At 46.1% G+C, this 22,660-nt stretch overlaps 1 protein-coding gene across 1 annotated transcript; it reads left to right on the forward strand.

Moving 5' to 3' along the window:
• The first annotated feature begins 232 nt into the window (after positions 1-232).
• Positions 233-21,931, forward strand: EMP1 (epithelial membrane protein 1). The gene is made up of 5 exons (XM_006075675.4): positions 233-391; positions 16,348-16,459; positions 18,461-18,557; positions 18,658-18,798; positions 19,708-21,931. The coding sequence occupies exons 2-5, from the start codon at positions 16,382-16,384 to the stop codon at positions 19,872-19,874; spliced, it is 483 nt and encodes a 160-aa protein (XP_006075737.1). The 5' UTR covers positions 233-391; positions 16,348-16,381; the 3' UTR covers positions 19,875-21,931.
• The last annotated feature ends 729 nt before the right edge of the window (positions 21,932-22,660 follow it).

Genomic DNA, 22,660 nt, shown 5'->3' on the forward strand with positions numbered 1-22,660 from the left:
TCAGTAAACAGATCTATTTGTGTGACTCCTGTTGCTCATTTGAAGCCATGTCACTCCTTTTTCCACTGTGGTCTGTGTGTCTGAGTCACAGGGAGCCTAAACTGGCTTCTCTGAATTGATGGCTCCCTTCCAGCCTGTCTTGACTGACTGCCAACTGAGCAGGGCGTAGCTTACCAACACTTTTTTTTTTTAAGCCGGACTGATTCATAGAAACTCCTTTAAAACAGTAAAAAGAAACCGCCCATCACACACCCCAGCACACCAGCTCAGGAAACTTATAACCTCGGGAGGCCAGCCCTCTGCTCACTGCGGTCACAAACCTCCAGGAGAGCGGACGCCTGCCACCAGCTCCTGCCACTCAGGGCGCCTCGGCTGGTCAACGGACCCTCAGGTAGGACAGTTGCCGACACTGCCGGGAAGCCCAGAGAACTTTCCTTGCTTCCCACTGCTCTCCTCCTTCTGACCTCACTGAAGCTTTTTCTTATTTCCTGTGCTATTTTTCTAGGACTCCTTGAATTGAGTCCTTCAAGCTTTTTAGCTAAAAGTGGGCATTGATACAACTCTTTCCCTTAAGGTTCAGTAAAATCTAGTTTGACGGGGGCCCCGGGGTTGGGGCAATCAGTCCTTCTGGGCCGTGATTATGTCTTGCAGGAACGGGGTTCTTGTTCTGAAAGTGTGCTGGGAGCAGGGACTTTTGGAACACGAGATGATAACATTTTCTTTCTGGAGGAAACCCGACGTACCTTTGAAACCGGACAGCACTTGGGCTGCTTGCCAGACTTTGTCAATTGCTCTGTTGTGATTTAAATTGCTCAGGACTTGAATTGTTTCTCTGTTTGCCTGTCTTTTGGGGGTGAGGGTGGGTAGCATCTGCTTTTCAGTTTATTTTCCTGGTGGCTTTTATGGGGCTGTCCTTTAGCTTGTTCATTCACTTTTGTTTAAGTGCAAATTTTTTGGTTTTTTTTTTTCTTTCCACAGGATAGGAGGAGAGCAGGGTGGGCTTGTTTAAAGAAAACCGTTAGAGGGAGAGAGGGAGGGAGAAAGAGGAAACTTTCTCTCTTTAAGTGGTGTTTGAAATGTAACGCAGGAGGGGCTTCTGGTGCCTGATGTGGATTTCAGAGCTCTCTCCCAGGGTCAGATGTGGAGCCTGGGGTCTCAGGGAAAAGTTGGGTTTGGAGGGCAGGGTGGGGCTGGGGGAACTTCATCTGTTCTTATTAAAAATAAAACAAAATACTGCATTGCTTTGTGCTTTTATCCCGGAAGCAGCCAAGTTCGGTGCAGAGCAAAAAGACAGCCTATCAGAAATGTTAAAATGATTTTTATTTCTTAGGTAGATGTGAGGTGTTTTTTTTCTCCTGCATTGTTTTGGAACATTCAACTTCTCACTCTTTCCAAAACATGCCGTACAAACGCAAACACTCGTACTAATCATGAAAGGATCTGGAAGAGGAAGAAGGGTGATTTCTATTTGCTTTTTCTTTTCAAGGTTAGCATGTTGGTTGGTTGAGGTGTGGCCCATTTCAACATAGATACTGGGGTATCTCCCTGCCCTACCACCCCACTCTGCACACAAGACGAGGAGAAGGACAGGATGCAGCTTGCCTGATGAAATTAAGTTTTTTCTTTATAAATGTGGTTCGTTGGAAGAGAAGATTCAAACATAATCAGCCTGGATACAGGCAAGGTGCCTGCTAAAATTGCCTTCCAGGGGATGATTCAGTTAGTACAAGGGCAACTTTTTAAGGGGCAGGGGACTCCCACCTTCGCTTGAAGTGTTGATTATTTTTAGATTACATCCACGTGGATTGGGGAGGCCATTGTCATTAATGGTATCCTGAGAAGCTAGAAACAAATCTTTGAGTCTGTGCAGACTAAAGCTAGTAAGAAAGATTTAACCAGTCAGGAAACAGAAAACAGTGACAAGTGTGGGCACATAAGCTGTCCTGAGTCTCACTATTTGTACGGTGTCACTTTATGCTGGAGTTTTATGCAGAGAAAAGCATGCTGTGCGTTACTGCCTGGAGTTTGAGGGCAATTTTAAAAATGCTGTTCTTATTCCCGCTTTCCCATCTTCCTCCAACAAGTAGTGAGAGTTCCTTGGCTATGGGGGTTTTTCTGGATTTCAGCTATGTATGCTTGACAAGACTGGACCGGGAGTTTTTTCCTTTTTTTCCTGCTACTGTCTCCCACCCTCGGGGGGTGGATTGAATTCCACCCCAGACTCTGAGGACTGGGGCAGGGGTTTGGGGCAGACGGGCAGGATGTCTGGTCTGGCGTCCTGGTCTGAGGACGCCCCGGATTTTACATTGTTTGAGGGTATGAAATTGTCCTGGGAGTTGGCAGGAGGCCTTCAAGCACCAACCCAGGGCAGATCACATCCCAGGGCAGACAGTGGCTCCCTCCCAGGAGGGGAAGAGAAATCCTCAGGCCTCAGAGGGGAAGAGACAGCCCTTCCACAGACCTCAGAAAAGACTGGGGCTGCCTCCTCTCTTCCTGCTCCCCTCCTAGGCCAGACTTGGCCCGTCTAGTTCCCATAGACATCCAGACTCCGGGGGATCGAGGGAAGGAGCCCTATAGAGCCCACCCTGGGGATGCAGACCGTCTTTGCTTGGTCTGCGTGGCTCTGGGGGTTTCAGCTGGTACCCAGACCCACCGGGACCAGTGGAGAGAAAGCAGCCAGTGCCTCAGAAGACTGAGAGATGAACCAAAACGGCTTTTCTGTAGGCGCCTCGGCATCAGATAGGGAATATATCTGAAAAACGGCCTCAGAAAAAGGCACAGGGCAAATATAGTTATGTGTCATCCTTGATTTGTGCATTGAGTTTGGTACAGATCTTGGAGGTCAACCCATTCATTCTCCTGCCATATGCAGAAATCTTATTTTCATACCACCTTGGATGGATGAGTGTTTTATGCTTCCCTAAAATTTCCAGAGAAGGGACTTGGCACCTTAGAGAGTACTTCCATGCCCACCCCGCTTCACTGGACAACTCTCATTGCTAGAGTTTCTTAGATCCGGCAAAATTGGCTTCTCTATAACGTCTATACTTTCTTCCAAGTTCTCTAGTCCTGAAAATATCTATTCCATTTTTGCTGTTGCTGTTGATCCATCCAATGCTCCTTATCTTCTAAGCACTCGACTCTTATTTAGTATTTGATGGATAAAACTTGATAGATCTGTGCTGCTGTTATTATTATTATGACTACCTAAGATTTGGAAGGAGCAGGGAAACTTGTTGAAGTTTTGAGGCTGTGTACATACTCCTCCCTACCCAGGTGATCTGATTCTGAGGTCTCTTTTTCTAAACAAGGTGTGTGGTTTATTCTTGAACTGACTGCATACATAGCTGCCTAGCACAAAAGCTCAGAGCCACCTGGGACTCTCAGATATATGTACTCAGAGGGACACCCGGCGACAACCACGAGGTCATGGTTAAATCAATGCAATGCCAGAAACACAGGCTTCTCACTTGGCCTTGTGGGGCTGGTCCCTTAACTTAGTCCATAGATCGTGGAGCCCACGCCTTGCCACTGTTACTTCCTGTAATGGTAAGTACAGCAACAGGCTGCCAGTCAACATAACCTCGGTCTAATTGCCGGCAGGCAATCTGGATGTCCAGCTCCTTGGAAAGGGCTCATAATCCTTAAGTAGTGTAGAACTGGAATTTTCTGACCATAAACTTCCCTTTTCCCATACTCCTTTCAGTTCTGCCCAGATGACCCTGGATTCCTATTTAGTAACCAAGGGAGCCGAAATACGCTTCTAATTAGGAGTTTGTTTGGATTCCCAATATCCTATACCCCATACACACATGTTTCAAAACCACGCTAAGTTACACTTCTGTTACAACTCATTTCTCTCAATTTAACTGGGAAATCCGCTGAAACTGAACCACAAAGATGAAAACAGAAGCCCATGTGGGCATTGCTGCTTCTCTTTCTTCATTTTAATCACAACATTTGGATCCACCTTTCCTTCTCTGTGGGCTTCCCTGGTGGCTCAGAGGTTAAAGCCTGCAATGTGGGAGACCCGGGTTTGATCCCTGGATCGGGAAGATCCCCTGGAGAAGGAAATGGTAATCCATTCCACTATTCTTGCCTGGAGAATCCCATGGATGGAGGAGCCTGGTGGACTACAGTCCATGGGGTCGCAGAGAGTTGGACATGACTGAGTGACTTCACTTTCTTTCTTTCCTTCTTTGCTGTAGAAATGGCATTTCTCTGGAACTAAATTGGACCCCTCTACTGGTGCCCCTGGCCTTACTGAGGATGTGGCAGTTTTCATATTTCACAGGCCTGTTTCATGAATTCTCTCTTTCAATGGGGTAATTAAAATTGAGAACCCACTAGGCTTGGGTTGAAATTGGTGGCTGGAACCCTCTGGTAGGTGCAAGATGGCTAAAATAGGAGGCTTGAGGCACTTGGTCTTGTCCTGAATCTGCCATGTGATGTGGGCACAACATTTGCCTTCTCAATGGAGGGAACAGAGCTTGGTGGTTTCCATGGGCCCTTGTGGCCCTGAGACCCTATCGTTCTAAGATCCGATAGCTCCTGTTTGGAGAAGTCCTGTGGGTTATGCCAACAGCAAGTTTAATCCATAAACACTGGTAGGAAAGTGAAATGATGTAACATGTCTGCAGGGAAACAGGAGGATGGAGGACCCAGGTGGACTCCTCTGCTTCATCCGCTTAGAGATTCTCCAAGTACAGGCGTCTGCAGGCTTTACCGCTGGGTAGCAGTGAGCATTCACCCAGCTCTCGGAAGGAAAGAAAGAGGTTTGATTTATGAAACCTGAGCAGTGCCTGGTTATCGAAGCTTTGCGGGACATTGACAACATGAACCCAGACCAGACTCCAGAGACAGAGACACAAAGGTGGGTTCTTTTCAAGGAGGGTGTGGCCAGATGGTGTGGATGGGAGTGGATGGGAAGCTGGGCTTCGGGGAGGAAAGGGGAGGTGCCAGGAGGAAAGGGGTGGGGAGCAAAGGGACTTCCCAAGGTTTCTTAGGCCTATATGCTGGCTGAGAGAAGGGGGCAGATGGAAAGGCCTAGAAGAGGGAGAAGAATTGATGCTTTCAAACTGTGGTGCTGGAAGACTCGTGAGAGCCCCTTGGACTGCAAGGAGATCAAACCAGTCAATCTTAAAGGAAATCAGTCCTGAATATTCATTGGAAGGACTGATGCTGAAGCTGAAGCTCTCATTCTTTGGTCACCTGATTCGAAGAACTGACTCATTGGAAAAGATTCTGATGCTGGGAAAGATTGAGGGCAGGAGGAAAAGGGGGCAACAGAGGATGAGATGGTTGAGTGGCATCACCGACACAATGGACTTGAATTTGAGCAAACTCTGGGAGATGGTGAAGGACAGGGAAGCCCGGCGTGCTGCTGTTCATGGAGTCTCAAAGAGTAGGACAGAACTTAGCAACTGAACAAGAAGAAGAGAGAGAAACTGGAAAGAGGAAGCCAGGGAGAGGGTGAAAGAAGAGGGCAGAAGTGTGAAGATGCTGTACCCCTGACTCCCTCCTCTGATTTGGGGACCACCCACTCTCAATGTCAGGATAGTCCTTGGGGCCAAGAATTTTGTTCTTTGTCTCACCTCTTCTTTCCCATCTGTGAAGAACCTTCTGTTGTTAAGGAGGCAATGTTAGAATTTCTATGGATTACTTGTGCAGTGGTCATCTTTCCCTGGGGACATTTTTTTTTCCCTTTCCAGAAGGGTCAGGTCAGGACTGACAGCAGAATGAGGTCCCTGATACTTTGATGTCTTCTTTCAAATAATCAAAGAACCCTGCCTGGGAGGCTGGATACCGGGAGCTGGGGAGAGGTTGTAGAGGTCAGGCCAGCCAGGTGTGTCCATACTCGAACAACGCTGAGACCTCAAGCTTGCCTTGGCTGGCTGTGCTTCGCTGCTGGGGAGGGGGCCTTGTGCTGTGGGTGGGGGCTGAGGTGGAATGTTTGAAGCTCCTCTGGGGCCAGCAGCGCTAGCAGGGTGGGCTGTTTTGGCCTGGGCTGGTTCTGTTGGTGGACCTTCTCAGCAAGTCAATAGGAAGAAGCAGTGACCCTCCAAAGGCCCTTTGTTTATTTCCAGTGGCATCACTTTGGAGAGTCTGTGCTGACCCTCTGATTAACTAGGAGGGGTTGGAGAGGCAGAATGAAGCAATATATCTGGTAGAAGTTCTAGAATTCTGCCGCAAGTAGGAAAGAGAAGCTGTGCTGCAGTGGGGAAAGCCTGGCCCGGAAGATGCGAGGGAGTAGGCTTCATCCCGATTCTGTTTTCACTCTGGGGACTTGCTTTCCCACTTTTGTCAAGGAACTGGACCGAGTAACTTCAACCCTGCTAAGCCTCTAAACAACCAACTGCCTGCAGAAAGAGCCACAAGCCCACAGCCCATGCCAGGCACCAGGGTGCCGCTGGCTACACCCGCGTCTGTCCCTGGGGGCCCCACTACCTCCCAGACTACAGCCTGCTGGTTGAAGCCTGTTGCCGCCACCTACTGTCAGACCCGCCCAAGTGCGCCCCCCAGCCCCGACCTCCACCCAGGCCAGGCCACACCTTGAGTTTCTTCCAGAACCCTAGTTATTATCTCGGCAGTCTCTCCCTCAGAGACGGTCTGGCCGCCAAAACACTCCTCTTTTGTCAGCAGCAGAAGACAGCGAAGGTTCCATCCTTGCCCTGGGGACATCGCCTGATGGCCTGACCAGCTGCGGTCTGGGGGTGGGGGCTGGCCTCTGTCACCCCACCCAGGTCTGGCCTTGGCCTTGGCAGATGTCACCCAGCCCCAGCCCCTCCCCGGACACAAAAGAGGACAAGGGGAAACCAGAGAGAGAGAGAGAGAGGTTATTCTCTGTGGGAACATTTGCCAAAACAAGATGCAAGCTGCTTGTTTGCTTTTAGCAGATTTGCTGGCCCTCGGACTCTGCCTGAGAAGTTTCAAGCACATTTCACTGGGCTGAGTTTCTCCTTATCCATAAACGAACAAAAAGAATAACCAGCAGCTGAGCAGCCTTTGCTGTGTATCAGGCACGAGCCCTTTGATCCTCATGCTAAGGCTGTGAGGTGTGCAGATGATAGTTAAAAGGGGCTGGGGTCACCACGATGTATGTTTGAAATAGCTTACAATTTCATGTGCCAACTGTACCCAATGAATATGAACTTTTTTTAAAAAAGGAGTGCAGTCAGGAGTCGCACCCAAAATTCATGCCTTTTTTTTTTTTTTTTTTTACTACTGAATACTCTGTCTCTCCAGGAGCTACTGTCCAGAGAGGATACGTCATTTTCCCAAAGTCAGCAGAGTCAGAATTTTTTATGAGAACCTGGTTTTCAAAGAGGTGCTGTTTTTTTTTCTTGCTTTTGGTTCCCCCTAAATAACTTGCTTGTCCCACTACCCCCACCCCCAGTTCCTTATCCCTAACTGTGTGAGAATCATGCCAATCTATACTAGGGCCAGATAAGCACCACCCTTTCTATAATATACCCTGTTCACAGGTGGGAGGTGCAGTTCCCTCACCTCCTGGATGATGAAAAACAAAACAGTTGTTTTCTTTGGAGCATGTAGATTCCTGTTGCTTTTGCTGCTTGACTGCTGATGTTTCTTCTGGTCATAAAAACAAAAACAAAAACAAAAACAAAAACTGCCCTACATTTTAAAGAAAACAGACCCCAGTATGAGTGTACGCAGTGAATTACAGCCCAAAGTTCTTTCTTGCCACACCAAACATCCAGACGTCCAGAAGCAGGAGGAGATGGTGTTTTAGGATTCTTTCTCTCCACGTGTTTCCCACGGAGAAATTAACGGCCCCCCTTCCCCACCCTCACGTAAAAACAATATTTAGAATGGAAAAGTACACTTGATATAAAACAACAAGAACAATGGTCAGAAAACCTCATCCAAGGTCTCATTCACTGAGCCCGTCTTTAATCCCAGCCTTTTCCTCCTGCGGATACATCCTCTATGGCTGCTCCCCAAAGACAGTATTTCCTCTTCTGCTTTTGCGTTCAGTGGATATTCATTTTGCCAACCCACATGATCCTCAGTGGGAAATAAACACATCAAAACAAACCAACAAGAGCAAAATGATCCTGACGCGTAGAGGACAGAAAGGCATCAGTACCACCACTCTGCGCCGTGTTCCTAGGAGAAGCACAGCTGCAGTTTTGGGTGTGACGCCAAGGAGGATGGTCAGATGTGGGCTGACTCATGGAGATCGTACGACTGGGAGTGTCTCTGCCTTTCATCTTGTGCCTCCGAGAAAGCCTTGTGTCTTGGTCTGAGAAAGCGTTCTTCAAAGTCTGCAGTTATCCAGAGGAGATGGGAATTTCACTGAAAGCACCAATGGACAAAAAGACAGAGTCTGTCCGGCAGTCCGGTCATCTCAGGACTGTGTTATGATTTACTTGAGATCGGGGGATCTCTGGCTAATATTCTGATAACCTGGAAGTTCTACTGGCAAAGTGACCAGTTCAGAAAAATGCTGTTAAGGAAGCATTAGACAAAGGGCAGGAGTAAGATGGAGGTAGTCATTGCCAAGAGCCACCTCTAATGCATTGTCAGGACTTTTCTGATGAAAGAGTGGGGAAGTTTTTGTAAATAGTGAGTTACCCATGACTTCCTCTTGCCTGGAGGGTCCCATGGATGGAGGAGCCTGGTAGGCTGCAGTCCATAGGGTCGCGGAGAGTCGGACACAACTGAGCGACTTCTTTCACTTTCCATTTTCATTCATTGGAGAAGGAAATGGCAACCCACTCCAGTGTTCTTGCCTGGAGAATCCCATGGACGGAGAGGCCTGGTGGGCTGCAGTCCATGGGGTCGCACAGAGTTGGACACGACTGAAGCGACTTAGCAGCAGCAGTAGCAGCAGCAGAGAACTTTAAGCATGATTTAGGTAGGTCCTGGTTATAGATTTGTAGATGAGTTTCATGTTCTGGGGAGGGATTTTAAAGCCTCCTTTCAGTCCAGAGTTTCTGTAATTGAAAGAAGTAGATAGGAAAGTCAAATCTGTAGATAAAATAGTACTTAGACGTTTAAAAATTTTTATTTGCATTTACCTGTTTCTTCTTGAATAACAGGGAACAAACACACATATAACCCTGCATATTCAAATGTCAAAGATACTCAGGAAATATTCTCAGAGTTTGCATATAGTAAGATGTTCAATACCTACTGTTGTTCAGTCTCTGAGTTGTGTCCGACCCTTTGTGACCCCATAGACTGCAGCTCGCCAGGCTTCCTGGTCCTTCACTATCTCCTGGAGTTTGCTCATATGCATGTCCATTGAGTCAGTGATGCCATCCAACCATCTCATCCTCTGTCATTCGCTTCTCCTCCTGCCCTCAATATTTCCCAGCATCAGGGTACAGAAATAATTTCTAAAAAAAACACAGGACTAAATTCCACCTAGATAAAAAAAAAGTTGGGGGGGGATCATTTTCTCTCAAGAATTCTGTTGTTTATTATGAAGACTTCAGTTATCTTGACATTCACTGTTTATCTACAGGGAAGAAAATACTGCCTTTCTTGATTCTTTTATTTGCTGGCTGAACAGATACTTGGCACATGTCATAGACAAGATTCTCCTTTCAGAAACCTAGAATCTTGGGGGTTGGGGAGCCAAACATTTCCACAAATAATTCTGTTACCAGGTGGGCTACCACTAATGATTTTAATAACAGGAGAAAAATGACTACTTTTGACCTCTGTATCAGGGAAGGCTTCCTAGAGGAGGCAGAATTTAAACTTCCTTGAAAACAATGTAATAGTTAACTGGAGGAAGGCTATAAAAACAGACCTTTAAAAAATTTTGTTTTTAATCCTAGGATTTAAAATTCCTAGGATTCCCAGGGCCAGTGTGGAGCCCCTTTCCTGATTGGTGGTGGGGTGGTGGTGTGTTTGGAGGATCTGAGGAGTGACTTGGTCAGATAACCCAGTGGTACTGAGGATATACTTAAGAGGGAGGATCAGAAAGAGGATCATGGAGAGGCGGGTGGTCCCGAGCTAGACAATGACAGTGGGAGTGGAAAGTAAGGATGCGCGGGAGGTAAGTACTGGAGGAAGCATGCATGACCTGACTGTTATTTTCAGCAGTAAAACTGGGATGAGAGGAAGGAGCAATGTGGACTTTGGCAGCTGGTTACTATTGCTCCTGTCTCCCCAGAAGAGTCTGGGCTGTCTTGGCTGCCAGGGAAATGACTAAACTGTCTTCTGGCTCTCGAGACAGATCCACGTGCTTCTTAGAAAGTTATCTTGTGCCATCTGGTCGAGGATGCTTCCACTTTGCCTTTGTCTGGGAGACTCTCACCCACTCCGAGTGAATCCCAGACATTCGAGCTCTGTGTGTTCCTCCACTCCCATCACTCACACAAGCCCCCGACTCACTGTTTCTGATCATGTGACACCCCCCAGTCTCTGGCTAGTTCTTCAGTGACTCAAGCCCAGGATTTCCATCACTTCCTTTGCTGGAGAAGTAGGTCTTGGGGCTCTGTTCGGTTGTATTGCTCCCAATTACTGTTCCTCAGACTGCTCGAAGGCCCTGCTTCCCCCAGACTGTGGTGGCTGCTCAATAAACACACTCCAGGGTTTGGAAGAAGTTATCAGTCAGCAATCTGACCCCTGGCTTAGTGATCATGCAGCCAAATTACCAACATCTCGACTGTCCAGACGAGAAGTCGATGATTCTCAATGTCTCTGCTATGAGTTACCCATCAGAAAAGGAAAGGTGTCCACAGAGATCTGATTAATTTGTCATGGTTGTACATGTGTGTTAAGTCGCTTCAGTCATGTCCAACTCTGTGCGACCCTATGGACTGTAGGGTCCTCTGTCCCTACACCAGGCTCCTCTGTCCATGGAGTTCTCTAGACAAGAATACTGGAGTGGGTTGCCATGCCCTCCTCCAGGGGATCTTCGTGACCCAGGGATCAAACCCGCAATTCTTGTGTCTCCTGCACTGCAGGCGGATTCTTTGCCACTGTGTCACAGGGAAGCCCTTCTCATGGTCAGACCACCCTAAAGGTGTTAGGTTGCCTGCAAAGGGTGAAGAGGCAATAGAAGGCAGCCTCAGGGCTTTGTTCCTTTGCTTCTTTCATTTTGTGGGAGGAGATAAGAAACCAATAAATATTGAAGTGGATGGAGCCAGCTAGAGAGGGCCGTCAGCCCTTCCCCCACATCAGCTGGGCATTTACAGCTCCAGTCACCAGCAAGCATAATCTTCAGGTTCAGTTTCACTAACTGCAATGAATGTCCTATTAGCAAAGATCTTCATCCAGATCTGGAATGGTCAGTGGCTGTGACGCTTGTATCAGGGACAGGAGTGTAAAGAGACCGCTGTCCTAGTGTGGTCTGAGCGATGTGGGAAGGAAAGGGGAAGTGTGGTCAGAAACAAGGATGGCGGTGGAGGAAAGAGAACTGGCGGGCCTGTCGATTAGGGCAGAGAGAGGAACAGGAAAGGGATTAACTACAGCCTGTGTGTAGCTCTAAGTGGCTAACCTCCATTTTTCTTGACAGTCACTTCTCTGCTAGAGTCAGCATTCATGCCTCCAATGCTTTTCTCAGTTTCCCACCCAGCCCCATGGAGTCCTGACCAACCCTGTCCCAAATCTGTTGGGGGTGGTGAGGATAAGGGGGGTTTCCTACGCTGCTTCCAGTGCCAGGTGGGGAGACCTGTCCCTGGCACCCTGCATAGAACAGTCAGTGGACGTCCTATCCCTTGAGAATGCTGTGGATTCAGTAGCTCTGGTGGCCTGGGTCCAACTCCAAGCACCACAAATAATGTTGTTATGGAAGCCCCAACAGCAACATGACGAGCTTTGGGACTGCCCTGAGCTTCCATGCTCTATGAGGGGGTAGGTGTGTCACTTAGATCTTCAGAAATGCCGTGCTGTTTTCCGTTGCAGTCTGGTTGGAGCTCCCCAGCTAGGACAAAGTATCTGCTTTCCACTGGAAAGGGCCGTAAATAGCATTCTTTTTCATTCTTAAAAAATTTATTTATTTTTAATTGAAGGATAATTGCTTTATAATATTGTGTTCGTTTCGGCCATTCATCAACATGAATCAACCGTAGGTATACATATGTCCCCTCCCTCTTGAACCTCCCTAAAATGCTTCATTTCAAATGCTGTAAAATTATAATCCTTTAATTTCTAAATATACAATTGCAATCTTTGATAATTATTACTCAAGAACAATTATGTTTTATGAGTATTGTTCAATTGTTGCCACCAACAGAGCAACACGCAGATGTGTCCATAGCATTTTGAAGAGGTCAGAGAGAGAAATCAATGACAGCTTTAGTGAAACCTACTGCCAGGACAGAAAGTTGTAGCAGCCAATACTTCCAAAGATATAAATGCTCAGAAGTGGTCTCTTTTCAGTACTTTCATATGAAGCAAGATTCACACGAGGGCAGGGAATGAGGCTCTCAGAAAGTGGCCCTGCATGTGATGGGTGGGTAGATGTCTCAAGAGCACTGGGTCCTCTATTATTTCTACCCAAACTGCTCTCCAATTTGATAGGTCTCCCCTCACCTGTTAAGTATGTGGACTTCCCAGGCGGCACAATGGTAAAGAATTTACCTGCCAATGCAGGAGATGCAAGAGTTCCATTCCTCAGTTGGGAAGATCCCTTGGAGGAGGAAAGGGCAGCCCATTTCAGTATGCTTGCCTGGAGAATTCCCATGGACAGAGGAGCCTGGCGGGCTACAGTCCATAGGATCGCAAAGAGTCAGACACGACTGAACACACACACATGCTGGTCCCTAAAGATCTTAAGAATTACCTCCCATCTTCCCATCTCGGGGTTTCTCTGCTAGGAGGGGGCAACCTATAGTATAGAGATAGACATTTAAGAAGGTAGTTCATTCTGCTTCCAAATGTGTTGGGGAGGGCTACTGAAATTCAAGGAAGCCCTTCTAAGCTGGCAATGGATGATCCCAATAAAACCTGACAAATTTCAGGCAGTGAAAAGATGGAGAAGCTACTACCTGTGTTATGTGATAGCTCCAGTAAACAGCTTCTACTTCTGGCTGGATACAACAGTCAAAAGCAGATAAAATCGTGTGTTCTGTGCACTAAGAACACTTGCTAATTCAAGGCATTTTGCTCCTTTTTTTGGTGGAAAGATATAGTGTGATTCAGTTCAGTTCAGTTCAGTTCAGTTGTGTCTGACTCTTTGCAACCCCATGGACTGCAGCACGCCAGGCTCCCTGTCCGTCACCAACTCCTGGAGCTTACTCAAACTCATGTCCATCGAGTCAGTGATAACATCTAACCATCTCATCCTCTGTTGTCCCATTCTCCTCCTGCCTTCGATCTGTCCCAGCATCAGGGTCTTTTCCATTGAGTCAGTTCTTTGTATCAGGTGGCCAAAGTATTGGAACGTCAGCTTCAGCATCAGTCCTTCCAGTGAATATTCAGGACTGATTTCCTTTAAGATTGACTGGTTTGATCTCCTTGCAGTCCAAGGGACTCTCTAGAGTCTTCTCCAACACCACAGTTCAAAAGCATCAATTCTTTAGTGTTTAGCTTTCTTTATGTTCCAACTCTCACATCCATACATGACTACTGGAAAAACCATGGTGTGATTACAGAAATCTAAATAGCCTGAAAGAAAGTTGCTATCTTGCTTGATCCACTCACCCACTCCTGCCTGAACCTCACAGGGGAATAGTGATCAGGTGGGGCAGTGGTTTTAGATAAGAAGTGAGAACTGGTGGGCAGGAAAACTCATGTATGTGGAGTGATGGAGGTGATGGTGAGGCAGTAGACTAGCCAAAGGGGATGAGCAGGGTATTTGGAAAGCATGAATGTTCAAATGATCAAAATGGAGAGTGTGAGCAGAGGCAAAAAGAATCAGGCTCAACACTGGAGGGTTACGGAGCAGTCTAAGGACATAGAGAATTCTGTTGGATCCCCAGCAGTGTGTCAGAGAGGAAACTCCTAACATTCTCCTTGACCTCATATAAGAGGCCTTGCTTGGTGTACTGTATTCTGTCTCTGGCCCCTCAACCCCTGTTAGGAGCAGGATGTTTGTCAATTAAGAGCAAAGGGGAAAAAAAAAAGTCATTTCTACAGCCCAAGAAGGATTAAGCACAATCTCGTTATATAATGTTTTAATTTCCTGCATTCAGAGAATTAATTCAGGCCTGTTCCCTTCCCTGTGAGGGGTGAGATCAGGATCTAGTGATGGTGTGAGTCTGGGGGGAGTGGGGAAGGTGACCAACACAGGGATGGGAAGAGTCAGTTTCTCCTCTTCATCCCCATGGGTGGTCCCTAGTGGTCCCTCCCTGCAAGGAGCAAGGATTAGGTGTAGAGATAATTTCTAAGAGGAGCAAAATGATTTTATTCACACTGCCCTGTGAACCCGACAGCAGGTATCCTATTGCTTCACATGGGGCAGCCTGGTGAATGGATGACTCAGTTGCTGCTCAGTTTCATATAATAGCAATAAAAATAACAGTAACAGTAACCTCATTAGTATCTGCCAAGCCCAAGCACTGTGTTGGGAGTTCTCTGTCTAGGATTAAATGTAACACTGTACAATGAGCATTGCAACCCCCACCTTCCATAGGAGGGAACTGACACCAGGAGGTCAAACAACTTTATGTGATTCTAACTCGACCTCTGTCTAATTAAAAAATCTCCTTTCACTGTGCATTAAAGTCAAGCAGAAAACTGAGGAGGTGTGATTGAGGAGGTGTGCAAGGATCTGAGTAAAGCAAAAATGCACTGGAATGTATGGGGAGATTATGAATAACAGGCACGAAAGCTCTAAGCTCTGCCCTGAAGCCGAGCAGTAAACATCATCATTTTGATCATTCGCAATTGGAGAAATTTCTACAGAAAGAGTCTGGGTGGTAGGGAAGTGCTTAGATGGCGAAGGAGGGTGGGAGCGGTTGGAATGGGTCAGGATGGGCAGTGGAGGCCAGTGTCTGCCTTTCATTCTTGGCTTGTCAACAGCAACCTCCTCCCTCCCCCCACCAGGGTACAGTAGATCATTCTGGATTTGGAGTGCCTGATGAGGAAAGGGAGAGATCAAAAGCACTGGAAGTGTTGGAATAGTTGCATCCACGCTCTCCAATAAGTACCCTGTCTGAAGTGGAAGGGACTCAAGCTCAAAGCTTTAATTAAACAAGGTGGAGGGAGAGAGAGAGAAATGGGACACAGTTACTGGATGTGCACAGCCATCTCCTCCCTGGGAGGGGACAGCCACACGTCCACCCTCCCTAGGGTGTGAGTAACATGAGCCCTTTCCTTCTGAAGTTCCAGCAAGCCTGCACCGCCTCTTAACTGTCTTGGGTGTGAAAGGATTCCTGTCACTGTCATCAATCAAAGTGGCTGCCCCCTCATGCATCCTTCACACTTCCTCTATGTTCTAGGCTTGATGATCCATGGGCTCCCCTCATCACTTCTGCTGAGATGATGACTGAATGCTTCCATTTACCCATGCACATTCTTAATCTGTTAGTTCCCCATCCTCCCATCCACCGTGTGATGGATGCATCTGCTGATGGGCTGTACTGAGTCCAGAAGGATTGGCATTTGGGTAAATGTCACACACAAGCCAAAGGCACGTTTGGTCCCTCCCGCTGCATCCAGCCCTCAGAACTGTCATACTGAGTTGTAGGAAATATAACCCTCTGCCCCCAGACCAAAAGCAGAGTCCCTGCCATGATGTAGCCCAAAGACTCAGGTGCAACACAAGTCTTAAATATTCCACTGGTAGATGAACAGACCATTAAACTGTAATTGGGTTGTTATAACTGTTGAATATCCAACAGCATTATTATAGTGGAAGTTGTGGCTCTCACATTTTATATTTCATACGGGATCAAATTAGTAGCCCATTTGGTCTCTGGGCATTGAGTAATAGCTGCCAGTCTTAGGAAGGCATCCGCTTCAATTAAAATCGCTGGGTGAGCAGTTTGATAGAAGTGTGGACAACTTCCCTAATGGAAAATGCAAATTTATATGACATTGTTGCGTAGAGACCTGAAATGACAGCCGTGAAAGGCCTTTTAAAAACCAAAATCCTACTTTTGACCTGTACAATGCAAACAAAATAATAACAGTTACCATAAAATTTTTCCTGTTTTGAAACAGGCTGTATTAGAGGGATGAATATATAAATATCTGAGGTAGAATTTTCTTTCTGTTTAGATCTATGTAAACAGATGAACAGGCACTTGGGGAACTGGACTAACTAATTAGGTGTTGGCAGGAATTTATGGAATCATGATGATTTTTACTGTAACTCCTCTTGATTTTAGCAGAGAACCCACCCACATGGGAAAGCTGAAATAACGCATTGAATGAGAGAGTAACCTCTCCTTTTCTTTTCGTGGTCTTCTTTCTTTTCAGAGCTCTCTTCACCCTCAAGCCATTGAAAGCCAAGATGCTGGTGTTACTGGCGAGTATCTTTGTGGTCCACATTGCCACGGTCATCATGTTATTCGTTTCTACCATTGCGAACGTGAGTCCTGTTCTTCTGTTCACTCATTCATTTGGAAGTTATTTGAATATTTACACAAAGTGCTACAAAAGATGTTTAAGCCATTGTGAATTTACAGCTTAGTTGTGGAAAAAATTAAACACATACTTCAAACAACTAAATATTAATAACAAGTGTCTAAATGAATGATCTCGCCAGGTTGGAGAATACAGTGAGGCTTCTCAGGGGAGGTGGAGCTTGGAGGATGGGTAGATGGGTGGGGTTTCTCTCTGCTAGAGATGCAGAGTGAAAGGAACTTGGGAAGCATTCCAGGAGGTGTGCCCAGCCAGGGAGTACAGGTGGGAGGGACAGGCTTTGTTCAGGACATAATGAAGACGCCATGCGGCAGGTCAAACTTCTTTCTGGGAACCTTGATTAGAAGGAGAAATGGGAGTGAGATGATGAGATGCTTTGGTGGTCCGACCAACAAATACAAGTTCTGAGCAGAGAGTAGCATGTGAGAGTGGAATTATGCAAGATTAACCGCGTTTGCCTGAATTAACTAAAAAAAAAAAAAAAGACTAAAAATACAGAGTAAGCCATAGGCTCTGCTCTCTGAATCTGGGGCTACTCTGACCTCTAGTGGTAGTTTGCAGAGTCCAGTTTGCTTTTCTCGGAAAAAACAAAAACAAAAACAAGACAACTCCTTGGACCTAAAAACCAAGGCCATGCATCACTAGATAAACAGATATGATCCCGGAATCTCTGTGGGTCCTTGTTACAGTTGAAGGATAATGGGTTTTAAATTTCAGAGAGAAGAGTTTTGCCAGCATCGGTGGGTACGATTATAAGCAAGGTTCAGTGAAACATCACTATGACGACAGACCCCTCGCTGTGTGGACTCCTCCAAACCTGAATTTAGCTGTTCTGTACACCCCTCTCCCCCACCACCAAGTCTCTCAGTTTACCAGGTCCAGTAAATGGCTTCAAACTCTTTTAATGGATGCCCAGGGCTGAAATCTGAATTATCAGCCTCTAACATGGGGCCGAACACACAGCTGCTTATTAAATCGCGAACAGGCAGGCGATTGGACATCCTGGCCCTGCTTTTCCAATAACCTGCATTTGAACAGACACTCTGTGTGGACAGGGCTGGGCGTTTGCTTTTCATCCCAGTAGGATAACTGTTTCTCTTGGGCCTGGAAGGAGGGGGCGCTGGCACTGTGGTGAGCCTCGGTGAATACATATTGGGTCATTTTCTACTTTCAGCTACCCCCACAGGATAGCTCTGACTGGACTATGTTATTATGAAATTACTTTTCATGTTGTGACAATCAAGGTTTATCCTTCTATTTAGATGAACGTGGCTTATTGATCTCCCAGTCTCAAGGCTGTTTTCTTTGCTGCCTTTATGTTTCTTCCTTTTTTTCCAGTTGATCATTTTTTCCTTAACTTTTTTCACCTTCTTTGCCAGGCCCTTTATTGGAAACAGTCTTGGTAGGGTGTATGAATTGTACATCTTTAAAATCAATTTCCTCACGCAGGGTTTCCATTTCTTCGAGCCTTAGAATGATTTAAAAAAACCCAAAAAACCCAATGGTTGAATTACGTCTTTCTTTTTTAAGTAATGAGAGATGTGAAGTCCAGAGAGTGAGGTAACTTCTCCTCGGTCGTACATTCTTCTTTCTCTTTTTTTCTTGGGACCTCTGCGACTTCAGTTTTAGCAAGACATTATTTCCACCTAGAAATGAGCTTCTTAGCCGTGTTTATGGCTAAAAATGGCATCTTCCATAAGATTTAGTCTAGACACAAGCTGATGATTGTTTCTTTTTCTTTCAAGCCAGGGAGTTAGTTTTTAAACAATTTTTTAAATTTCTTTTTTTTTTTTTTTATTGGACTGTAGTTGATTGACCATGTTGTGTTAGCTTGAGGTGTACGGCAAAGCGAATCAGCTATACATATACATATATCCACTCTTTTTCAGATTCTTTTCCCACCTAACAGAGTACTGAGAAGAGTTCCTTTATGTCTTTTTGATTTCAGGTCTGGGTGGTGTCAGATGTGGGAGCGGGATCAGTAGGTCTCTGGAAAAACTGTACCATTGTTGGCTGTGGTGACAACCTTTCCTACGCTGGTGAAGGTACGTGCCAAGATATCGTGCCCAGTGCCCTTGAGGAATGGCCAGCCCCTTGGGGACTGGGTAGCCTGACATCCTCACTCCCCCTGCCCTCTGTCCACAGATGCCCTCAAGGCTGTGCAGGCCTTCATGATCCTGTCTATCATCTTCTCCGTCATCTCCCTCGTGGTCTTCGTGTTCCAGCTCTTCACCATGGAGAAAGGCAACCGCTTCTTCCTCTCCGGGGCCACCATGCTGGTGTGCTGTGAGTATCAGCTTACTCAGAAAAAGCTTTCCTGTAGATCTTACCCTGGGGGCTCTCAGTGGCTTGAACAGCTGAGCCCTAGGAGCAGTGAAACTGCCTTGTACAATTTACTGGCTTGGTTACTTGTGCTCTTGGGGAGAACCCCTGATAGCTACTTGAAATAAGAACCCTCACCAGCTTCACTGTTTAAACCTGGGGCTCCTGGGCAGACACCAAGGAGCTGGGGTCTGCCCAGCTGTAGCGCTTGTATGGGTTTGTGCTCACTCAGTTGTGTCTGAATCTGTGACCCCATGGACTGTAGCCTACCAGGCTCCTCTGTCCATGGGATTTTCCAGACAAGAATACTGGAGTGGGTTGCCATTTCCTCCTCCAGGGGATCTTCTTGACCCAAAGATTGAACCTGTGTCTCCTGCATTGGCAGGTGGATTCTTTACCACTGAGCTACCTGGGAAGCCAGAGCTTGTATACAAGACAGTTGAAGGGGCAGGGGATGTGGGAGTCCTTAAACAGATGAAATTGCTGATGGCCATTCCCTCTCTCCCAATACATCACACAGTTTGATGGAAGGTGTATTCTTTTGCATCCCCCCAGGGCAGCCTGTCCTTGTGTGCTGGGGTCTAGATGGGAAAGCCAGTGGAGAGGAGGTGGGGAAGACCAGAGAAGCTGTGTTTTACTTCACAGCCACACAAACCAGTGCAGGTGTGAGAACTCAAACACCAATGGTGCAGCAACATAACCATCAAGCCTGGTTCGGGGCCAATCAACAGAACCACCGCTGGGGGCCAAATTTCAGATTTCATTTTCCCATCGCCCACGAGGAACATAGGATCTTTCTAAAGTTATAAATCTTTTTCTCGCTTTGAATGTTAAGAAACCAAACCAACAGTGAATCATTTCTCCCCACTGCAGGGCTGTGCGTCATGGTGGGGGCCTCCATCTACACTCATCACTATGCCAACAGCTCTAAAAACGACTACGGGCAGAGTCACCACGGCTATTCCTTCATCCTGACCTGGATCTGCTTCTGCTTCAGCTTCATCATTGGCATCCTTTATCTGGTCCTGAGAAAGAAATAAGGCTGAACACATTTTTTGGGGACCTGGGGGGTGGGGAGGAGGGAGCCCTTGAATTTGGGAGGGGAGTGGAAGTTGCTAAGCAGGAAAAACCAGGAGAGGGATGGGGGGGAGGGGATGGAAGTGGGGAGGAGCTGAAACCCAAACATGATGGAGGGAGTCCTGTACTGTCCAGCCCCTGCCCTGGGAGAAAGCCGTTGGCTGGGACGGGTGCTCCCTGGATGTGGCTTGGCCTCCAGCTGTTCTCCGTTACACACACTGCCTGGGGCCCCAGCAGCTGCCACATCACTGGCTCCACTTCCGAGGGTGAATTCAGTCTTCAGACTCACTGCACCCAGTTAACACAGCGGTACAAGTTCCGGCCAGGGCAGACATTGTTTTTGTGTGGAATAAGCCAAGCCTGGAAGCCATGCTGCCCTTCTGACCCAGAGCAAAACATCACCATGTGAAGGGCTCGAGGGAGGACTTTGGCCAGTGTGCCAGGATCCCTCTTTGTTAAGCAGAGATTTAACTCTGTGGTATTTGTGACAAAATGGGAAGAAGAGACATAGTGATTAAGGCCAAGTTGGTGGCTTAGCTAAACTGAGAAAGAAATTTTCACAGTGGAAGGCCTGGGGCGTGGTCACAACTCAGACCAGGCCTCACACAGCTGTCCCTTGTGGAGACCTCTTGCCGTGGACTTTGCTTGGTCTCTCGCTTAAAGCCTAGGCAGCACTCTGGAATTTCTGTAAAGCCACAAACAAGCAATTCAGTGGTGGGAGCACCACACAAATTATGGGAAAAGGGGGCAGTCCTACAGCAGGATTATATCAGGGTTGTGTTATTAGGAACCTCTCTCTGTGCAATCATGTTGTATAAGATGTGAGAGAGATCGACATAGATCCTTGCAACTCAATCTGTTACTCTCGCTCTAAATTATACCCTTTTGAGGAAGTTTTATCTAATTAGCCAAGGTGGGGATCAGGACTCCTAGGCTCAGAGATGGCTCTAGCTTTATGAGCTGAAGGGGTCGCCTATCAGAGGTCCTGCCTGTCCCACAATACGGATGAGGCAAGGCAATTTTGGAAGCTTCTTAAAACACATGCAAACCAAACCACACATCCTTGGGTGAAAGGTGCTATATAACTGTCAAGTATTAAGCATACTAGATTTCAGTCACAGTAAGAACAGAGTGTCTGTACTTCCAGGAAAATAAGAAAATTTCTGTGAGAGAAATAAAAATATAGGTGATGGGCAGATATTTTCTTTAAGGGAAAAGCAAAAACCCCTAAAAACTCCTGTGGTGCCCAGTCCGATGGTCACTGAGCTTCTCTGTTGCCACAAGAGTGTTTCTTTGTAGGACTTAGAAGTATGGTATTAGTATGGTAATCCTGGTTAAGCAGTCATTGCTCTGGCCTGGCGCAGCTATGTTTAAGCCATCTCAGATTCTGGCTAAAGGGATTGTTTGTTTGTTTTGGTGGAAGACACTTCCTTTATCGATTTGAGAAGATCTACCCGAGGGAGAATCTGAGACATCTTGCCTACTTTTCTTCTTCCAGCTCCCTCTTCATTCCATTTCTTATATAGTTTTCCTTTTGGGGAGCTGTTATGCCACAATTGCTGGTATTTATATAAAAGGATTATTACTAAGTTTATTTCTTTATGTTCATTCTGGTTAGGGGAATGTGGAGGGTGGGCCACCAAATTATCTGGACTAGGGGTAAATGGGTTGGGAAGCAAAAAACTGTGGGACAATGAACTTTTTAATTATGATTTAATGATCATGCAATTATAGAAGGCTGTCTTGAGTGCAGAGGCAGATTTGCATATCAGATATATCCAAAAGAGATACTAGCATTGTGTTAAAAAGTTAAACTATGACTGGAGTGAACCATGTATTCCCTGGTCTTTTGTTTCTGTGCCATTTATGTCTCATGTAATTTGCATTACATTGGTGGGTTGTTCTAGTACTGTATTTGGCTTCTTCTTTAATAGATTGATATTTCATATACTATAATTGTAAATATTTTGATACAAATGTTTATAGCTCTAGGCATATAAAAACAGATTCTGATTCCCTATACTGTGTGGGTGTTTTCTTTCTAAAAATGTATGACATTTTCCCCTAATTAAGTTGTCAGTCAGTTTGATTTGGACAACTTGGCATTTATCCAATATAATAAGCTACTTTCTAATGCATTAGGCATTTATACAATAACTCTTTCAGAAAACTGAATGTTACTATACTTTCATCTTGCTTTCATTAAGCTTTTTAAGCAAAAAAAAAAAAAAAAAAGGAACTTCACAAACTATTAGAGGTTATTATCTTGAATTAGAATGGCTTATGATATTAAGAAATGAGACACTTGCTAATTTTCTTTGAAACAGCCAACTCCACTAATGTGTCTTTAACATATAAAGCAATTCGCAAAGGTGTGGATCACATACATTTGCACGAACCCATTCATTGCGCAACCTAGGATGTACCTGTATGACAGAAGGAAAGCTTTTAGGCTTTCTGGGTGCAGTGAGGCCTGGAATCAAGAGTGAAAGGCAGAGTTGATGCTGCATACCCCAGTTTCATGGTGACACCAATATGATGAGTGCTTTCACTGTGGAGTTGGTCATCTTTTAGTCCCTGGTGGACTTGGATGAAATCACTGCACAGAGTAAAGCACACACAGAAAAACCCCACAATGAAAGCTGAAAATAAGACTTTGACATATTTTAAATTAAATTAATCAAATTGCATTGATTATTGATAGCCACTTAGAGACCTATGTGTGTTGGTTCCAAAAGTTATCTTCCTA

This window comes from Bubalus bubalis, chromosome 4 (genome assembly GCF_019923935.1).
Source record: "Bubalus bubalis isolate 160015118507 breed Murrah chromosome 4, NDDB_SH_1, whole genome shotgun sequence".
Lineage (NCBI taxonomy): Eukaryota > Metazoa > Chordata > Mammalia > Artiodactyla > Bovidae > Bubalus > Bubalus bubalis.

What these genes read in the sequence shown, in the direction of transcription:
- EMP1 (XM_006075675.4), top strand. Translation starts at nt 16,382, where the DNA reads ATGCTGGTGTTACTGGCGAGTATCTTTGTGGTCCACATTGCCACGGTC. An exon ending in TCGTTTCTACCATTGCGAAC is followed by an intron (nt 16,460 to 18,460) that starts GTGAGTCCTGTT and finishes TTTTGATTTCAG; the next exon opens with GTCTGGGTGGTGTCAGATGT. An exon ending in GGCCACCATGCTGGTGTGCT is followed by an intron (nt 18,799 to 19,707) that starts GTGAGTATCAGC and finishes TCCCCACTGCAG; the next exon opens with GGCTGTGCGTCATGGTGGGG.